Source organism: Setaria italica, chromosome III (assembly GCF_000263155.2).
Source record: "Setaria italica strain Yugu1 chromosome III, Setaria_italica_v2.0, whole genome shotgun sequence".
In the NCBI taxonomy this organism is placed as follows: Eukaryota; Viridiplantae; Streptophyta; class Magnoliopsida; order Poales; family Poaceae; genus Setaria; species Setaria italica.
Window position 1 is genome coordinate 14,236,177 of NC_028452.1, and position 16,880 is coordinate 14,253,056.

A 16,880-nucleotide genomic window follows, 5' to 3' on the forward strand; every position below is an offset into this window, starting at 1 on the left:
CCACAAAAATTTGGAAACATCAAACCCAACGGGAAAATTCGAAAAAGATTGAATTTAGAAGAACAGTTGCGGAGCGATACTTCCTGAAGAAGAATCTTCCCCACGCGTCCCTTCGCCTCCATGGCCTCGCTCCAGCCTACTCTTCTCACTCCTCGCCCGCTCTGCTGCTGTTCGCACGCCTTGCTCTACCCAAGGTTCAGGAAATTGCCTCCGAGATTCTCAAATGGGGCCTATTCCACGGCGAGGCCGTTGGACCGGAGCGAGTTCTTGGGGAAAGGCGATAAGTTGGCTTGGAGAACGGCGGGGAGGCGGCGGCGTCGGCTTGGCGCCGCCGCAGCCGGGAGAGGCCCCTTCTTTGGCGGCGGCGGGAGGCGCATGGGCAAGGGCACGGGACGGGTCGTGGGGAACCTCGCCTTCGCCGCCGTCTTGACGTACCTCGCCGTGACCGGCCAGCTCCGGTGGGTTCTTGACGCAATCGTCTCCCTCTGGGTACGAGAATTCTCTCGCCGCTGCTGAAATTTGCGGCATCTTGTTAATTTTCTGTGTAGTTTGTTTCGGTGAGGACATTTGGATTTGTGGCACTAAGTTATATTAGACTTTTTTTTTGGTAATAAGTTATATTAGACTTTATATTTCTTTTTCGATGCCTGGTGGTAGGAAACAAATGTCCATTGTTAGCTCAGCTAAAATTGATGCCTGGAATTGACCTCCAAGAATGCACTGCGATTTTGCGAGGCATGGTTTTCTAGTGTATGTTGTAATAGGTTCTTAGTTGACCTCAAATTTCCTATCAGTTTACCTTATCACCAAGTATTGTTGTTTAGTAGAGCTAAGGTGTGCTGCTATTGGCTTGCTAGTCCATAATTCTGCACTGTACCATTAGCTCATGGAAACCTTGATCAGTTAGACTCCATAGAACCTGGACGATCTGAAACCTTGATTTAGCTTTACTCTATCTATGGTGCTAGTAACTGGATAAGTTTAGGCTTGCGATTTGCATACCACAAAAAGGAATGACTCTTCTCAAATAACATCAGTAAGTTTATATGACTAAAATTTGGCTTTTAAATTTCACAAAAGTTCATTCATTCTTCAGTTTTTTTCGTTTATTTTATGATTTTAATTGCTTAAGTTGACAATAACTTTGGATGTTTACATCTCTTGTGACAACAGCTCCTCACAATACTGCTGCCTATTCTGGCTCTGGGTGCATTTTTCTTCTTTGCAGGACAAGACATACTCCAGGGCGATGTAAGTCTCCCCATAAATTTGGCATTCAGTGATTCCTTAATTCTAATGATCGACCTCTATCTACCTGTGGAAAAAGTTTCTGTATAACCCTCGCCACTTTTAAAACATTGTTTCTTAAAGTTCCTTAGGGAAAGGTTATCAGGTTGAATGGCAAGTAGCATTACTATTGTTATCTTTTATTCCTACCCAAAATTGGAAGAAACTCTGCTGTCTGTGTGCACCATTCTGTTAATGTTCCCACATTCATGTTCTGTTTCCTTTGTTGGCAGTGTCCGAACTGTGGAAAAAGCTTCCAGATACTGAAGTGAGAATAAACGAACTATATAAACTTCAAAGATATGTACTTTAGACGAACTCTGATTAGCTTAATTTTCTTATAGGTCTGCTTTGAAGGATGGACCACAACTGTGTCCTTATTGCACTCAGCCTTTCTCTGGTATGCATCTTTTGTTTCTCTTTCCTGCTTACTGATAAATGACTAGTCATACTCTTCCTCTCTTTTTTTTTATGTCGTAGAAGAACTGCTTCTTCGATGCACATGTTTTTGCATAATCACATTAGTAATTCTGCTACTAAAAAAATCACAACGAACCTAAGGTACTGTAGACTGATATTACAACATAGTTATGCTGAACCTATGGTCGAAACTTTAATGGTCATCACTTATGTGTTATAAAGTTGCAATTGAAAACTTAGGTTTCAATACTTTATTTCAGTTAAAAAAACCACATTCTCTGGTGATGGCATGAATCACTGCTTTGCCAATTTATGCTATCTTAGCCAAATAAGAATGGAGAATTGTGTAATCGCCTTTGTTTAGCATCTTTATTACGCTTGTCTGTGTGGAACTTGAGTTGGAGCTAAGAGGTCAGTGTACATGATGCAGTTCAGGGCAACAAATTTGTTAGAGAATCTGCTAGATTTTCATCTGGAAGGGGTGCTACTGCTACAAATGGACAGGTGTTCAATGAGTTATTCAACCGCGGAATGAGAGGTCCCAAATGATTCTTTTTCCCTTCTTTTTTTTTCTTGAATTTGAGCCATCCAAAGTGACCAATGGCTGCCTATGCTTAATAAACACAAACCATATTGAATTTCTTCTAACTCAATTGTCAATGAGCTTTTTTGCAAGCAATCTGGCCACCTAATCATCAATAACCACACTTCGTGCTTCTGTATGTAGGGACGGCCCCTTCTGGAACAATTGTGGACATCGAGGCTGAAGTCAAGGATGTTGAATGATATCTCCGCAGATCCTACACAGCATCATCGCTTATCAGTATTGGCTCTTCTGCCTTTCAGTTGAATGCCAGTTTTGCCGCAGGCTATACTGAGTCCCTACCTGCAGCCTCATTCATATACGTTTGAAGCAAAGATTGGGTCCCCGATGTCAAAACTAAGAAGCAGCTGAAACTGGGTGGGCATCTTTTGGCAAATGTATATAGATTGACAATGGATATAGTAGCAGGATAGCGTGACAATGGTATGCTTAGTGTTTTGTGTGTATACATGATAAACTGTAACGGGAGTGCGATAGCTAGTAACAGATGAGTTGTCGTGTCGGTGAACTTGCTGTAGATTGCTTTTTTGGTCAAGAGTATTACAGCGCCAGACTTGGAATTATAGGCTCTACAGAAACGGCTTCCGTTTGAGGGAGATTCTTGCCATTCCTCCTTTTCAATTGATTGGTTTGTATTATACATGTAAAATAAGTTCTTAACATAACTCTCTGTACTTTTGAAACATTTGTTTCTTAAAGTTACTTAGGGATGAGGTCGGATGCTTGTTAGTATTAAAAACTACTGTTATCTTTTTTGTAAGAAAAAAATACGTTATTTTATACAAAAAATTGAAAGAAGAAACTCTGTTCTGTTCATGCTCTGTTTTCTTTTGCTGGCACTATCCGAACTGTGAAAAGGTCTTCCAGATACTGAAGTGAGCATAAACGAAATTATTATACTAGTATGAAATTTCTTGTATCACGGATCTGTACTTTGATTACCTTAATTGCTTTATAGGTCAGCTTTGAAAATGGAACAGGGGTACTGGGGTAGGAACACGTGAGGCAACTGGAAGCAGAGCGGCTAGGAACTTATGAGACAACGAGCTTTACATAAAAAAAAGCGCCGTTGCCGGGGATCGAACCCGGGTCACCCGCGTGACAGGCGGGAATACTCACCACTATACTACAACGACCTCGATGCCTATTGTAATTTATAGATATTTAAAACGAAAAGCTCCTCCAAAGAAGGCGCCAAACAAACAACCCAACAAAGTTCCCTTCATCGGGGGCTTTTGCAAGTTGCGGATGTGATAAATGCGGCAAAACGTGATATAATCCCTTCCGAAGATGACGGATCCTATCCTGCTACAGCTTACAGGCCTACAGCATTTTCATTGTCATCGTTCAGGCATGCATAATTCTTGTGGCGCCCAGTTTTACCCCCATTCGAGCCATCAGAGTAAGTTGAAACGGCGAAGTACAAAATGAGCTCGAACAGAACCATCAGCCCCAAGCAGCAGACCACCCAGATACATCATATATGGCGCAACAATCACCACACCGCGACCTCAGCGATCGCAGATTGGCTGCAATGCAACAATAAAGCCTCAAGCAAGTCCAGGCAAAGAATACTCCCAAAAGCTTAACCAAAGTCAAAGTTCCTAGCAACAGATGCACATTGAACACATATGCACATACACTCCGGACGTGGTGGTTACAAGCTGTGTCATCCAGCTTTCAGTTACAACACAAGTTACAATCAAGCATACTTCGCACGGGAGCTCAACCCAGGGGAACCTATCAGCTGGGGCAGATGTATAGAGTAGCAGGTCACGATCGTAAGAAACGCACAGCTAAACGCTACGAAAACCTTGAACCACACGGATGAAAACAGGGTAAGGTACGTGAGGATGCCCGTAACGCTGACCACAGCTGTGAAATTCACAAGGCACTTGAGTGTCGACAGATCCCCTTCGGTCCCTTCATTTGGGAAGTGGCCTAGTGCCGAAAATTTGGACAGGAGCTCGTCCTTCAGCCGGAACCGCTCGACCAGCCAGCCAGCCACTTCGTCTTCTGATGTTGGTATGTCAGAGACTTGGATGCTGTTGATATGGATGTGGACTTCGGAAGGATCGATGCCATAGACGTTGTCCAGAAAAGTTGGTAGACGATGTTTATATGCGATTGTGATATCATAAACTGCATCAGCCAAGTACAAGTCATGTAACCAAATGGGCAAATCATTGTAGCAAAATATTACGAACTATTTCACACTCAACCAGTTGAAAGTATATTGTTACTAAAACTTCCTGCAATTCACCCTCTCACTTGTGCATAACTTATTACCTTTGACAGTAAATCCTACTTGGAACATGGGCTCTTGGCTTCATGCACTGCAGTAAAATTTCCAGGATACTGCAAAACTGCTACAATATTTGGATTTTTGTTTCGCAACTACCATGAATAGAGTTTTTGAGCAAACCAGCCAGCTGGTCCAACTAAAAGTGAATTGAACTAGCCAGAAGAGTCCAACATAAGATGTTATAACTTCTAATGAATGAAGAGATGCTAACGTTCAGTCCAGGACACGGCTTGCCGAAATAGTTGTTTGCAAATGCTACAATAAAGATGCTACAATAAAGAAGTAAAATTTTCCAAAGGACAAGTGCGAGCAGTTACCAGCGTCTATGGAACTTCTCAGCTCTTGCAAACAGCAATTGAATCCCTTTGTCTTTGGAAGGAGTACATTTTTTAGAACAGGCAAACCATGCTCTACTGCATACTCTTGACTTTTAATACATTTCTTCTCACTGAGACATTAATATAATCACTAGTTAGCATCTGATAGATAAAAAAGGCAGGCACAAAGCAAAACAGATTCTCACAAAGGAAGGCATACAGTACAGCAGATTCTCACAGGTGCAGGATGTTGTTGTGCATGAGATGGGACAATTAGCATGTATCTAGAGTCTAGACAATGTACATGCATCTACTATACATAAAATCAATTTTAGAGAATCCATGCCTGGAGTCTAGGCTACCTGTGTTACGAGAAGGACTAATTCATAAAAGTGATGACTGGATATATCCTTCCAGAAGCCCAAAATATAGAAGCAAATTGTGCCAGTTATTTAGGCAGAAATGTGGTAATAAACTGAATGGGAAGAGATCTTACGTATAATCAGTGCCTTCAGGAAAAACTGCCAGCCAAAGGGGATCCCTAGGGTTCTTAAATTCTGATAGCCTCCTTCGGATGATTGGCTCATCAATCTCCCACTTCCGATCTACCGGGATAAACTCAATAAGGTGAAATGACCAGTTAAAAACAGGCAACTTCATCAAGCTTTTCTTAAGCATATACTTGATACACTGCAAGCGGCCTTTCCTCAGTGCAAAATCCCACAAGTACATCCAGTCAACTTCAGTCCTGTGGTTAGCAAACAACAGCACACGCTCTTTTGGGGGCACGCTTTCACCAGAGAAAATAAACCTGGTCTTGTTAACCTTCTCAAACAAAAAAGGCCACATGGCTAACCACATACCAAACAGAAAACATGTTGACTTTCTGCTGTAATGCACACTGAACAACCGTACAAGGAAAGTAGTGATAGGGGACAGGTAAACCATCATCATGAATGCTGTTAATAGCATAATCACCAAACATAATACTCCACGGCATCGTCTTATTGGGGTCAGTGGACGGTGTCTTGGTCCATTCTTCAAGATGGCAGGACCAGGAGGATCAGTGCTCTGCTTTCCATTAACATGATGCCCTTGGGAACTAGTTGAACTTGGACACTCCATTTTGTATGGCTAGAATGAAAATCCTTAACCCTCCAAGAAATTCACATTCCCAGCACGAATGGAACCATTCAAGCTCCACATATGATGGGAGAAGTATGAACTGAACAAAGTCATTAGAGATTCGTTGTAAGTATGGCAGTATTAGGACAACTCAAAATAAATAAGCTCCATTGTGCTTGCTGATGCGAATCTATAACAGAAAATGGGAGAACTACGAAAAGCGCATATATCACAATTAAAGTCTGAGCCTCTGAGACATGCATTATGCAAGAGCTGTTATTTAAAAGAAAAGCCATATTATGTCTGCCACCGTACCACTGTATCCTGAACCCTCAGTCCAAGACAACACCATCCGACGATTACTAAAATCAGATTAGATTATTCTTGACTAGTTCGCACTTTGGGGCTACGTGACTACGTCTCCACTTTATTTTTTCTTTAATGCACACTTGTCAGTGCCAACAATTAAAAAAAATGCCTCCATGTGTGAAGGCAAGCAGAATGAACCATCTAACAATTCCATTCAACTAGGAAATTTAGCAAATCTGGAAACACTACCAAAAGGTTGACGCACTCTACACTGTGTGCCACTGGAGCGAGTCCGAAGCACTTTCAGACTATCGCATTGAGCAAATCTGGAAAGGGACATTCATTCACACGATACTAACGCTTAACCAACAGGACCACAGCAGTTCACTATCAAGCTCCCCCACCTGAATCGACAGCGTAAAACCGCCTGTTTCCAGCAAGCAAAAGCAAGGCGGCCAACCGATCGTTGGGCGAGAGCTCAACTCCAGCCACACGTCAATCAACTCCAGCACCCCCGAACAGAAACCTCCCCCCAACGGCCACCTGAACCGCCACGCCGCACGCCTGCGCTTCCCATTTCATCACCCCCGCGGTGGCACGGCGCTACGGCACACTAAACAGAGCAGTGAAACTAAATGCCAGCGCGCCCCGGGGAACCGGAGCGCGCGCACCTCGAACCGCGCCATCAGATCTCGACGGCGGCGGCGGCACCCCAAGCAGCTAAACGAAACCGCATCCGCACGCAAAGCTGGAGGGCCAGGCCAGGCCGCCGTCCGGGGACCCGAACAGTGGAGAGATGAGGAGGGGTGGGAACGGGGCGGGATTTACCGGGGACAGGACCGCCGGCTGCTGCCGCGGGCGGCGGGGCGGGGGCGAGCCGCTGGCTGGAGATTCCGATGGGAATGGGGAGGAGCGGGGTGTGGGGTTTTGCGGTGCGGTGTCTGGGGCTCTCCCCTCTCGTCTGGTCGGTGGAGGCCAGGGGAAAGCGAGAGGAGGGGAGGGAGTGGCCTGGGCATCCCATTTCCCACTGCAGAGAGAGAGGGAGGGAGGGTTTAACCGTTTAACCGCGGATGGATGGGCGTGGCGCGGCCGCGTGGGTGAGCCGCAAAACAGCAACACAGCAACAGAGGCGTGGCACCTGGCACGGCGCACCTTTGTGGAACTTTTGTGGTTTTTCATAGGTGGCGTTTGGGGAGTGGGAAATGGGATTAGTGGGATAGATAAATGGATGGAATAGGAAAATGTGTATAACTTTTTTTTAAGCTTCTAGCAATCTAGAGCTCTTTTACGGTACACAATACTACCTTATATTACCGTTTGAAAAGTACTCGTAGGTAAGTATTCGACGGTTAAGATTAATTATATACTATTAAACCTTAAGCTGTAGTATATGTAGTATGCATGAGTAGTATGGGTAGTATAGTGGTATGATTGGAAATATGTAAAATGGCACTGGACGGGCGGCGGCGGCCACTCCCCCGGCCCTGCGTGTCTTGTAATCCCGTGCCTGGACGCGAGCACAAACTGATCCTGCTCGTCGATGGCGGTGGAGACCGGCCAGAGGAACCAAGGTCGACAATGCCAGGTCGACCGCGCCTAGCGAGCATGGACTCCGCAAAGTCCCGGAAGAAGACAGGGCGTCGAACGCGTAGGCGGCCACAAGGCCGGCGACTCCGTCATCATCCTCTACCCCGGGCACGGCTGTACCTGACGGCGACGTTAGCGCCTGGTTGGACGGTTGTGCACCATCCATGCCTTGCTGATGGTGCGCGCGCCTGAGGTCGATCATGTCCTTGGTGGAGAGGCCAACGTTCCTGAACTTCTGCACGAGGGTAGCAACGCTGGACGTCAGCGTCGGGAGGTTGACGTTGGCGCCCTGAAGGCTTATCGTGCGGACGTCCTTCTGGCCGGCCTCTACCTCCCAGCTCGGCCCGCCCGACTGAATGCACCGACAATCATGATCATCTAGATGCTTATGGATGATAATTGCATGCATGTATGTATGTGATTATTACCACCACGACGGAGTCACGGGCAGCGATGGCGAGGAGCTTGGCGCAGGAGACTGTCTCCGGGCACTCTCGCTCCAACTCAGCCTTTATAGCATCGATGACCTCGAAGCCCCTGAGCGAGTTGGCATTGGGCACGCCCGTCTTCTCGCCGACGAAGAAGGGCGATATGTCATGCTAATTACAAGTTCACCCATACAAAAAGAGCATATACTCCTGTACTACCACCTGTGCGTAAAATTCCTCGCAATCTAATCCCTACGGGAGCGGTGAGTTACTATCGGGAAATGGCACAGCAGATGCAGAGCGGCCGTTATATCTGCTGGAGCCGCCGCTCGCGCTGGTCGCAGGAGTTGTTGCTCCCCTCGCACGCGCTGGTCCCCGGACGCGCCGCTCGCGTCTCGCGCGGGCACGGGGAGGCGCAGCTCACCTCGACGCATGGGCTACCCGCCTACCGTCCACACTGCTCGCGCTGGCCCCCGGAGGCTGGAGCCGCTGCTGACATCGCACTCGCGGATAGCCGACCGCCGGAGCTGCCGTTCGTGTTGCCCCTGTTGACCCGACACGCCGTCGCCCCGCTTCGTGGCCGGAGCCACGGCAGGAGCGAAGCCGCAGCCGCCACCGCGCATGGTGGCTGGAGCCTCGCCTGGCCTCGCATGCGCGGGGGGCGCCGGAGCTGACCTCGCCTCGCCTCGCACGCACGGGGGCCGCTGGAAACCGCACGCCCGGAGTCGCTGGAGCCGCGCTCGCCTCGCGCGCGTTGGGCCGCCGGAGCTGACGCTCCTCCCACGCGGAGCTGGATTGCTGGAAGCTGCTGGGTGCCTAGGTGTGGATAACAGGACCTTCGTGTAGTTTTATTTTTTTATAAACATGTGGGCCCCACGTAATAACCAAACCCAAACGGCATACCCAAACATGGTAATGGGATAAAACTTTATATCCCAACCAACTACTCCCTCCGTCCCCAAAAGAATGCAATTCTGGAACAGTGTCATGATTTATTGTATCAATTTGACCTATTATAGATGAAAAAGTATAAATATATTTAATATCAAATAAACATCATTAGATTAATTATGAAATGTATTTTCATAATAAATTAATTTGGAGCTATAAATATGGATACTATTTACTACAAACCTGGTCAAACGTGAAGCACTTTAACTGGAACGCATACCATAGTTACATCCTTTTCAGGACAGAGGGAGTATATCCCAACTCATTTTCCTATCCTTAACCCAAGGTCTATCCAAACGCAACCTAGGGTTTTTAGTCCCTAGGACACCACCAAAATACTCCCTCCATTCCAAATTATAAGTCATTCTAAGAATCTTGGAGAGTCAAAGCTGTTGGAAGTTGTTCCAAATTCACTCCAGGATATAGGCCTCGGGCGAGCCGGAGCGTTCCGCTCAGGGGTCGGACACTCCCGACCCCAGGACTAAGGGTCGGGCGAGGCGGAGTTCCACCCGACCCCAGGACTCAGGGTCGGGCGAGGCGGAGTTCCACCCTCAAGGGGTTCGGCGCATCCGACCCCGGGACCAAGGACTCAGGGTCGGGCGAGGCGGAGTTCCACCCTCGCCCGGGACCAAGAGTCGGTACAGCATATATATACCCTTGCTAGGGTTTCGTGGAGAAAAGATTCTCTTGTAAGCCGCCATAGGCGTGTAACCCTAAAATCTTGAGATAGTGAGATTGGTTTGCTGGCTGGTGCCCGTGGTTTTTCCCCTTCACATCGAAGGGGTTTTCCACGTTAAATCGTGTGTCTCCTCTGTGGTTTGATTCTTTACTTCATATTCCCATACGTCGTTCGTAACAAAAGCATCTCAAGTTTGACCAAAATTATAGAGAAAATTATAAAGATTTATGACATCAAATAGGTATACTATAAAAATATAATTGATGAAGAATCTAATGATACTTAGTTGACATCATAAATGTTATTATATTATCATATAAATTTGTCAAATTTAATATATTTTGACTCTCCAAGATTCTTGGAATGATTTATAATTTGGGATGGAGGGAGTATTATTTTATCATGTGCACGTCACCAATGTTGATTTAGTCTCCAGCGTATCGTGCGATTGTTGATTCGTAACACACTGCACTGAATAAATTAATCTTTTCTAGCTAAGAAGAGGAGTAAAAATACCATTTTACCCTCGGGTCCACCTGTAAGAACAACCCACTAGGATATTATCATCAAAATGAATTCCAACAAAAATATGAATGGATAGCTCATGTCATCTTCTACTATCATGCAAAATTTGAGATACAACGGAAACATGTACAAGATACAACAAAAAAATGAAAACTGCACTGTAGCAAATAATGTCCCCGGGCCCGTGTTTGTTGCAAAATTTCACGGTGAACTTGCCCTCTCCCAGTGACGTGTTGTTGTTGACCCCAACAGCGTTTGAACTCGCGTTGGCATGATTATCCGGGAAGCTTGTAGCATCGCCAGTCTCGAGAGTAGCTCAGGATAGCCTATAGTAATGTTTTGTTCATCCCTAGATGATATGCATGTATTCACAGGGAAAGAGATCGAGCGCGGACAGGGCTGATCCTACCAAAAGGGACCGAGGGACTGTGATGAATTGAGGTTCACAGGTACTTCCTCCGTCCTAAATTACTATTCATTTTGATTTTTGATTTTTTAATTTATAATTTTTGCTATGTATCTAGATATAATATATATCTAGGTTCATATCTAAGACTATGTATCTAGAAAAATTAAAATGAGGGGGTACTAGCCAATATTTCTCTCTGCCGAGGAATTCCGTGATGATCGGAACATGCTTGGACCGTCCAACCATATTACTGTACAACCCCGCCCACCAGCAGAGGGCATCGGGCATCAATGTCGTGTACTAATTTGCATGATGAAGCCAGCCAGCCAGCCATCCAGCCTCGACCGGCCTAGAGGCTAGAAGCCTAGAAGTCGTCGTCTTGGTTGGGCTTGGGCGAGGTGAGGATGGCGGTGTAGAGCCGTAGCTTCTCCTCCCCGAGCGAGGAGCACCTCGACAGCGGCCTCCGCGGGCGGATGAAGGAGAGCGACGCGAGCGTCTTGCGGTGCTTGTACCTCCTCCACGCCAGCTGCACGGCGACGGCAGCCCAGGTGCGCCACCCGGGCGAGTAGTACCTGGCGCTGCGCCGCACCTTTTCGTTGGCGAAGGTGTACCGGAAGTGCTGCGTCACGTACTTGACGTCGGCGGCGTCGAGCCCGAACGCCTCCGTGCTCTCCAGCGTCACCAGCGTCGCCGACGCCGTCGGCAGCCGGTCCCGGAACGGCCGGCGCAGGCACCACGACAGCAGCTCGTCGCCGCTGAAGTTGCCGGGCCCCAGCGTGCAGCTGCTCGTCGCGCCGTTCCGCAGCGCCTGGCTGCACGCCAGGTGGCCACGCACGATGAACAGCATCCGCCGCACCACGTCGCCCTCCCTCACGATCGTCTCCCCCTTGGGGAAGATGAGGGACTTGACCCTGTCGCAGATGTTCTCCAGGACGAGGTCGTCCATGTGCTGGAAGAGCGGGACCTGCCGGACGAGGTCGAGGCACAGGTGGTACTTGATGTCCCGGCGGAGGCCCTCGGGGAGGTCGCGCACGATCTGGCACTCGTCGACGCCGCGGGTGGCAGCCCAGCGCTGCCGCTCGAACTGGCGCACACGGTGCCGGAACCCGCGGGGCAGGCCCTTGCGACGCATCCACCACTCCACGGCGCGGAGCCGCGTGTGCATCGCCTGCTTCTTGGAGGTGGTCGCGTTCAGGAACACCTTGATGTTGCCGATGAGCATGGTGACGAGGATCAGACCGCCCGTGATGGTCAGGATGTTGAACACGATCTCCAGCCACTCCGTCGTGCTCTCCAGATTGCCGAACGTGCTGAGTGTCATCAGGCCCCAGAAGATGGGGAGCAGCATCCGCTCCACCCGGCTCGGGTTCGCCACCAGCATCACCGTCCACTTGTACGCGCCGTACTGGTAGCCACCGCTGCCGTCGCCGCTGCTGCTGGCGAGGCACGTGGCACGGGCCGGCGCGTTTCGGGCCCACGCGAGCCTGCCGGCGCCGAGGTGCCCCGCCGCGGCGGCGGAGGGGGAGCCGCCGTAGTAGAGCGGCGCTGCGCAGGCCACCACCGCGCCGCTGCGCGCGCACCCCCCGGCCGCCGCCTGGAGCTGGCACTGCTCCTTGAGGCATTTGCTGGCACGCTGGACCCCGAGCAGGTACCAGCACGCGCCCACGGCCTGCACGCATCGACGAGCACAGAGGCACATGTTCAGTTCAGTTCAGTAATCGATCAGCATGTGCGCGCGCTTCAGTGATCAGAGGGACTGAGACGTACGTGGGCGGCGACGAAGTAGGCCATGAGGTTGAGCACGATGCCCCACCAGATGGTGCCGAAGACGTAGCCGGAGTGGCCCTGCATCCGGCGGAGGAAGCGCACGGCGTGGTAGATCTTGGGCAGGTACTCGAGCAGGAACGCCACCAGCAGCACCGTCATCACCGGCGTCGTCAGCCCCGCGCGGATCATTGCCGGCGCCGCAACCCACACCACAACCTGCATTATACTATCCAATCAGCACATGACACGATTGCTCGAGCGCCGACGAGGAGCGAACAGAAATGGCAGTCTGGTGGCCGAGGTGAAGAGCCGTGGGTCCTGGCCGTGGCCGGCTGCTGGCCCCATCGGCCGCTTTACGAGCCACCACCAATGGCCGCTGCGCGAGCTACTACGGGGCAGGCGCAGGACCAAAATAATGCGCGTCGGGACAAGCAGAAGCAGAGAAGCTAAGGCACGCGTGCCCCACTCGTGTCACCAATCCGTGCAGCCTGGGCGGCGGATCACGCAACCGTGCCAGTATGCCTGTGCAGTGCTAGCGACGTGAGATCAATGGCGGTATGCGGTTGCAACAGTGCTGGGACCGACGCAAGGCGACGCGGCACCGTTCCTGGCTGGCAGAGAACATTTCGGACAAGGTAATGCAAATAAACTCGGAAAGCTCCAAGCTGCGCCCTATGCGTGGACTGTGGACAGCGATCTGGGCAAAGATCATTCATATCTTGCACTTATGATGCATGGGCAATGGGCCAGAAAATTGGCGATCTCGACTGTGCGGCACTTATGTTGAATTATTCTTCTGCTTCGACATTCTGTCTGCCGAAACCTATATTTTTCAGTGACCCGAAGTTCAGTGCATCTACTGATGATCATTGTTAAGCCTGCTTGTTGGATATTTCTAGTTTGTAATGTTTTTTGGATACACTATTTATCTGTCGCCAGAAAGGGAGATAAAAATCTGTCAAATTCTAGATCTTTAGATCGATAGTATATGGCCCAGATCAACTCACCGGCGTGTTTGGTTGCTAGCCTAACCTTTGGCAAGTGTGGCAAGCCACAAAAAGTATGGCAAAGAAATTTGAAGCCACACTTTGCCATGGAAAAAGGAATCTTACCACACTTTTTGTCTCTATGACACGTGGAGCTCAAAAAATCTTGCCAAAGGTTAGTTGTCCAACCAAACACTTACCAAATTGGACAAACTTGCTTAAGATTTGGTGCGGCTGGGAACCAAACACCCAAAAGTCACCAACAACAGCAGTGGCCTAACGTTATCCTCTCCAGGTCCACTTCCATCATGGCATCGCTCATTCTCTCCTTGAGTGTCCCGCCGCTGTTCCTGCTCTGCCCCGGCGCTACCTCCCTGCCACCTTGCCGTTGCCATGTCTGTTGCCGCGTGGCCCACCGGTGACCCCCGCCGCTACCGCCCCTCCCTCCTCTCTCTCCTCTCTCTATTGGCATCCATCTCATCGTGCTCCACCACTACCTAGCTCGTCTCCGGCGGCACCGCCACCACCGGAGCCGCCACCCCACGACCGCTCCCTCGCTAACCCATCGGCGACGCTCGCCTCTGCCGCCATTGTAGGCCAACCGTTTTTCTCCCACCACCCATGACGGGCGGCACCCCTGCCGCCCCACCCACCCATCGCCATCATCGCCAGGTTGCTAATGGAGGTCACCGGACATGAAGAAGGAGGAATGAAGCACGCCGGAGAAGAAGGTATGGAATTTGACAGATTTTGACCCAAGAATCTGTCGATAGATGTGTAGCAAAACTCATGTTTTTATCATTGGATTTTGTTTTCATCGTCGGGATGCCTAGTTTACACTAGGAGTGCACTAAACTGTAGGCAACCAGAAATAACCATCGGGGAAAAGTCAGAGATGATCTTGTGTAGTGGCTAGTCTGTTCAACGCCTAATCATCTCCCATTTTGAAAAATTATAAGGATATTATGGTTCAAATCTTACTAACTATGATTAAGGTACTCCTAGTTATCTTAGCCATGTGACCCTTGTTTAGAAAAGTACCAATTTCGATTTTGTGCAGAAAAATAATTTGATTTTTTTAAAAAAAATATTTCAAATCTTATTATGATCAGTAAACAGAGTAATAGGTGACCAGTGCAAAGTAGACAAGCCCTGCGAACCGAGTCAAGGATCGGCAGGTGTATCGCATGTGCCATTCTTAAATACAAAAAACAACAAACCAAACTATATGCAGATTATAAATCAATCACATGGCCTATTATTGAGAGGAGAAAATAATCACTTCCGACTAGTACCTAATGCGGTACTATATTCTAGTATGTGAGTTGTGAACCAACAATCTTAATAAGCACTTAAAAACAACAGGAGTTGGACTGCAATAAAGAGGGAGAAATCATGCACTTTTGTCTCAGCAAAATGAACATAATAACCTAGTAGATCAAAGCGTACATCACTGAACAGAGCATATGTGAATATGTGTTCGATCTGATCAGTTGCCAAGATATCCTATAGTTTTTAGGAAAATATGTTGAGATGTGATGCCATAGCATGATGATGGCATCGACAAACACGTAAATAGACTGGGATCACTAATTCACTTCTAATAGCAGCTAGCTCAACGGTTTAACAAGCACTCCTAAATCTTGGGAAAAAACGGTTTCAACATTGACTAGTGAGTATAAACAAGTTGTGCACCTGCATCACGGGGAGGATGACGAACAAGTCCAGCACCGAGGCCTTCTTGGACCTCGCGCCCGCCGGGAGCTTGCGCGCGACCTCGTCGGCGCCCTCCTCGTCGTCGTCCTCCTCCTCCCCCGCGGCCGCCGCCGCCTGCTGCTCCTCGTCGCCCGAGCTCCCCTCCGCGCGCTTGCTCCCCGCCGTGCCCCGCGTCAAGCGGAGCTGCGTCGCGATGTTCCACACGTGCATGGCGTCCACCGCGCAGCGCAGCGCGGTGACAGCGGCGGCGAGCCAGCCGTCGAGGAAGAGGCACATGAGCGGGCCGCTCACGGACACGGTGTACAGGAAGAGCGGGTCCACCATGAGCCCCGCCGCGCAGGCCAGGAGGTAGGCGCGGTTCCACTGCCGGACCCACCTCGCCCGCGGGTCCAGCGGCCACGCCGCGCCGAGGCCGGGGGGGCACCAGGGCACGCGCCGCCGCCGGCCCCGGCGGCTCTTGCCGCTGGTGTCGATCGCCTCTCCCCCTGGCGGCGGCGTCGCCTGTCCTGCTTGGTCTCTCCGCCGCGCGTCATTGGGAGGCGACGCGGCGGAGGAGGAAGGCGACGAGCGCGCGGAGGGGTCACTTGACATGGCGGTGGAGCTCGCCGGCGAGCTTGGCCGTTGATGATGCCGCACCAGCAGTGGACATGAGCCTGCAGAGCTGCGGAAGCGGCGAAGGGCGTGTCGTCACTCGGAGCAACGGGGTGAGGTGGACGGATATAAGATGACGGATTGGTGGTGTGCACTGTGCTACTGTACAGCGCCTGAAATGACCAGATTGCCCTCACCGTTTTGCGTTGCAACTTGTGTTTGGCTGTGTGCAAGTGCAAACATGAATTCTAATTTGCAGCATTCCAGAGAAGCAATCACTTATTTTCAAAACAACGAAGCTCAGATCCTCTTGTGTTGGGCAAAAGATAAAAACTGTTGGCCGATAAACCAGTGCCGTGCAACACACGATCCAAGCAGATTGAGCGAAAAATTATGACTAGGATGATAAAATTCTACACAAGGATGTGGTACACGGGGGCATAGATGCAGTATGGGTGCCGCATCCACCCCTAAAGCCTCTGTGAAGACTCCTCACATAAGGAATGGGTTTTACACCACATGATTATAATCCTTCAAAACCTCCTAGAAGGAAAAGCGAGGGTTTTTCTCCTTCCTTTTATTCTCTACTATAGATGGAAGTTTCATGGCAGACACAGATGGGTGGGATGTAGCGCTAAATTCCTCAACATCTTCAATATTGTTGTGCTTCTTCGTCAACAACAACGATATCCTTTGTTTTACAAGTTAGAGGTCGTGTAAGAAATAGGTTTTATATGTTATGTATAAATAGATGGGATTTGGCGGATGCTATATAAAACAAAGGAGCCTGAAAGGCTAACAACATGCAATCTCAAAGCATTGTAGTGAGAAGCTGAGAGGTGGTCATTCGGTAGAAAAGGAGGAGAGTGGTTGT

At 49.4% G+C, this 16,880-nt stretch overlaps 3 protein-coding genes and 1 non-coding gene across 4 annotated transcripts; 1 reads left to right on the forward strand and 3 right to left on the reverse strand.

Annotated features, from left to right (window-relative positions):
- LOC101783477 lies at positions 1-3,024 on the forward strand. Its single transcript, XM_004961534.4, has 6 exons — positions 1-489; positions 1,174-1,251; positions 1,521-1,555; positions 1,632-1,687; positions 2,138-2,245; positions 2,435-3,024. Exons 1-6 carry the CDS (start codon positions 121-123, stop codon positions 2,491-2,493), a joined length of 705 nt encoding a protein of 234 aa, XP_004961591.1. The 5' UTR covers positions 1-120; the 3' UTR covers positions 2,494-3,024.
- Positions 3,025-3,375: 351 nt separating this feature from the next.
- On the reverse strand, positions 3,376-3,447 carry TRNAD-GUC. Its single transcript has one exon. It is a non-coding gene; the product is annotated as a tRNA-Asp (tRNA).
- Positions 3,448-3,874: 427 nt separating this feature from the next.
- On the reverse strand, positions 3,875-7,393 carry LOC101783877 (probable 1-acyl-sn-glycerol-3-phosphate acyltransferase 5). Its single transcript, XM_004961535.2, has 4 exons — positions 7,196-7,393; positions 5,430-6,158; positions 4,934-5,064; positions 3,875-4,453 (listed from the first exon to the last, which is right to left on the reverse strand). Exons 2-4 carry the CDS (start codon positions 6,056-6,058, stop codon positions 4,014-4,016), a joined length of 1,200 nt encoding a protein of 399 aa, XP_004961592.1. The 5' UTR covers positions 6,059-6,158; positions 7,196-7,393; the 3' UTR covers positions 3,875-4,013.
- A 3,710-nt stretch (positions 7,394-11,103) lies between these two features.
- On the reverse strand, positions 11,104-16,113 carry LOC101784551 (cyclic nucleotide-gated ion channel 4). Its single transcript, XM_004961537.2, has 3 exons — positions 15,395-16,113; positions 12,714-12,929; positions 11,104-12,615 (listed from the first exon to the last, which is right to left on the reverse strand). Exons 1-3 carry the CDS (start codon positions 16,004-16,006, stop codon positions 11,311-11,313), a joined length of 2,133 nt encoding a protein of 710 aa, XP_004961594.1. The 5' UTR covers positions 16,007-16,113; the 3' UTR covers positions 11,104-11,310.
- Positions 16,114-16,880: the final 767 nt, after the last annotated feature.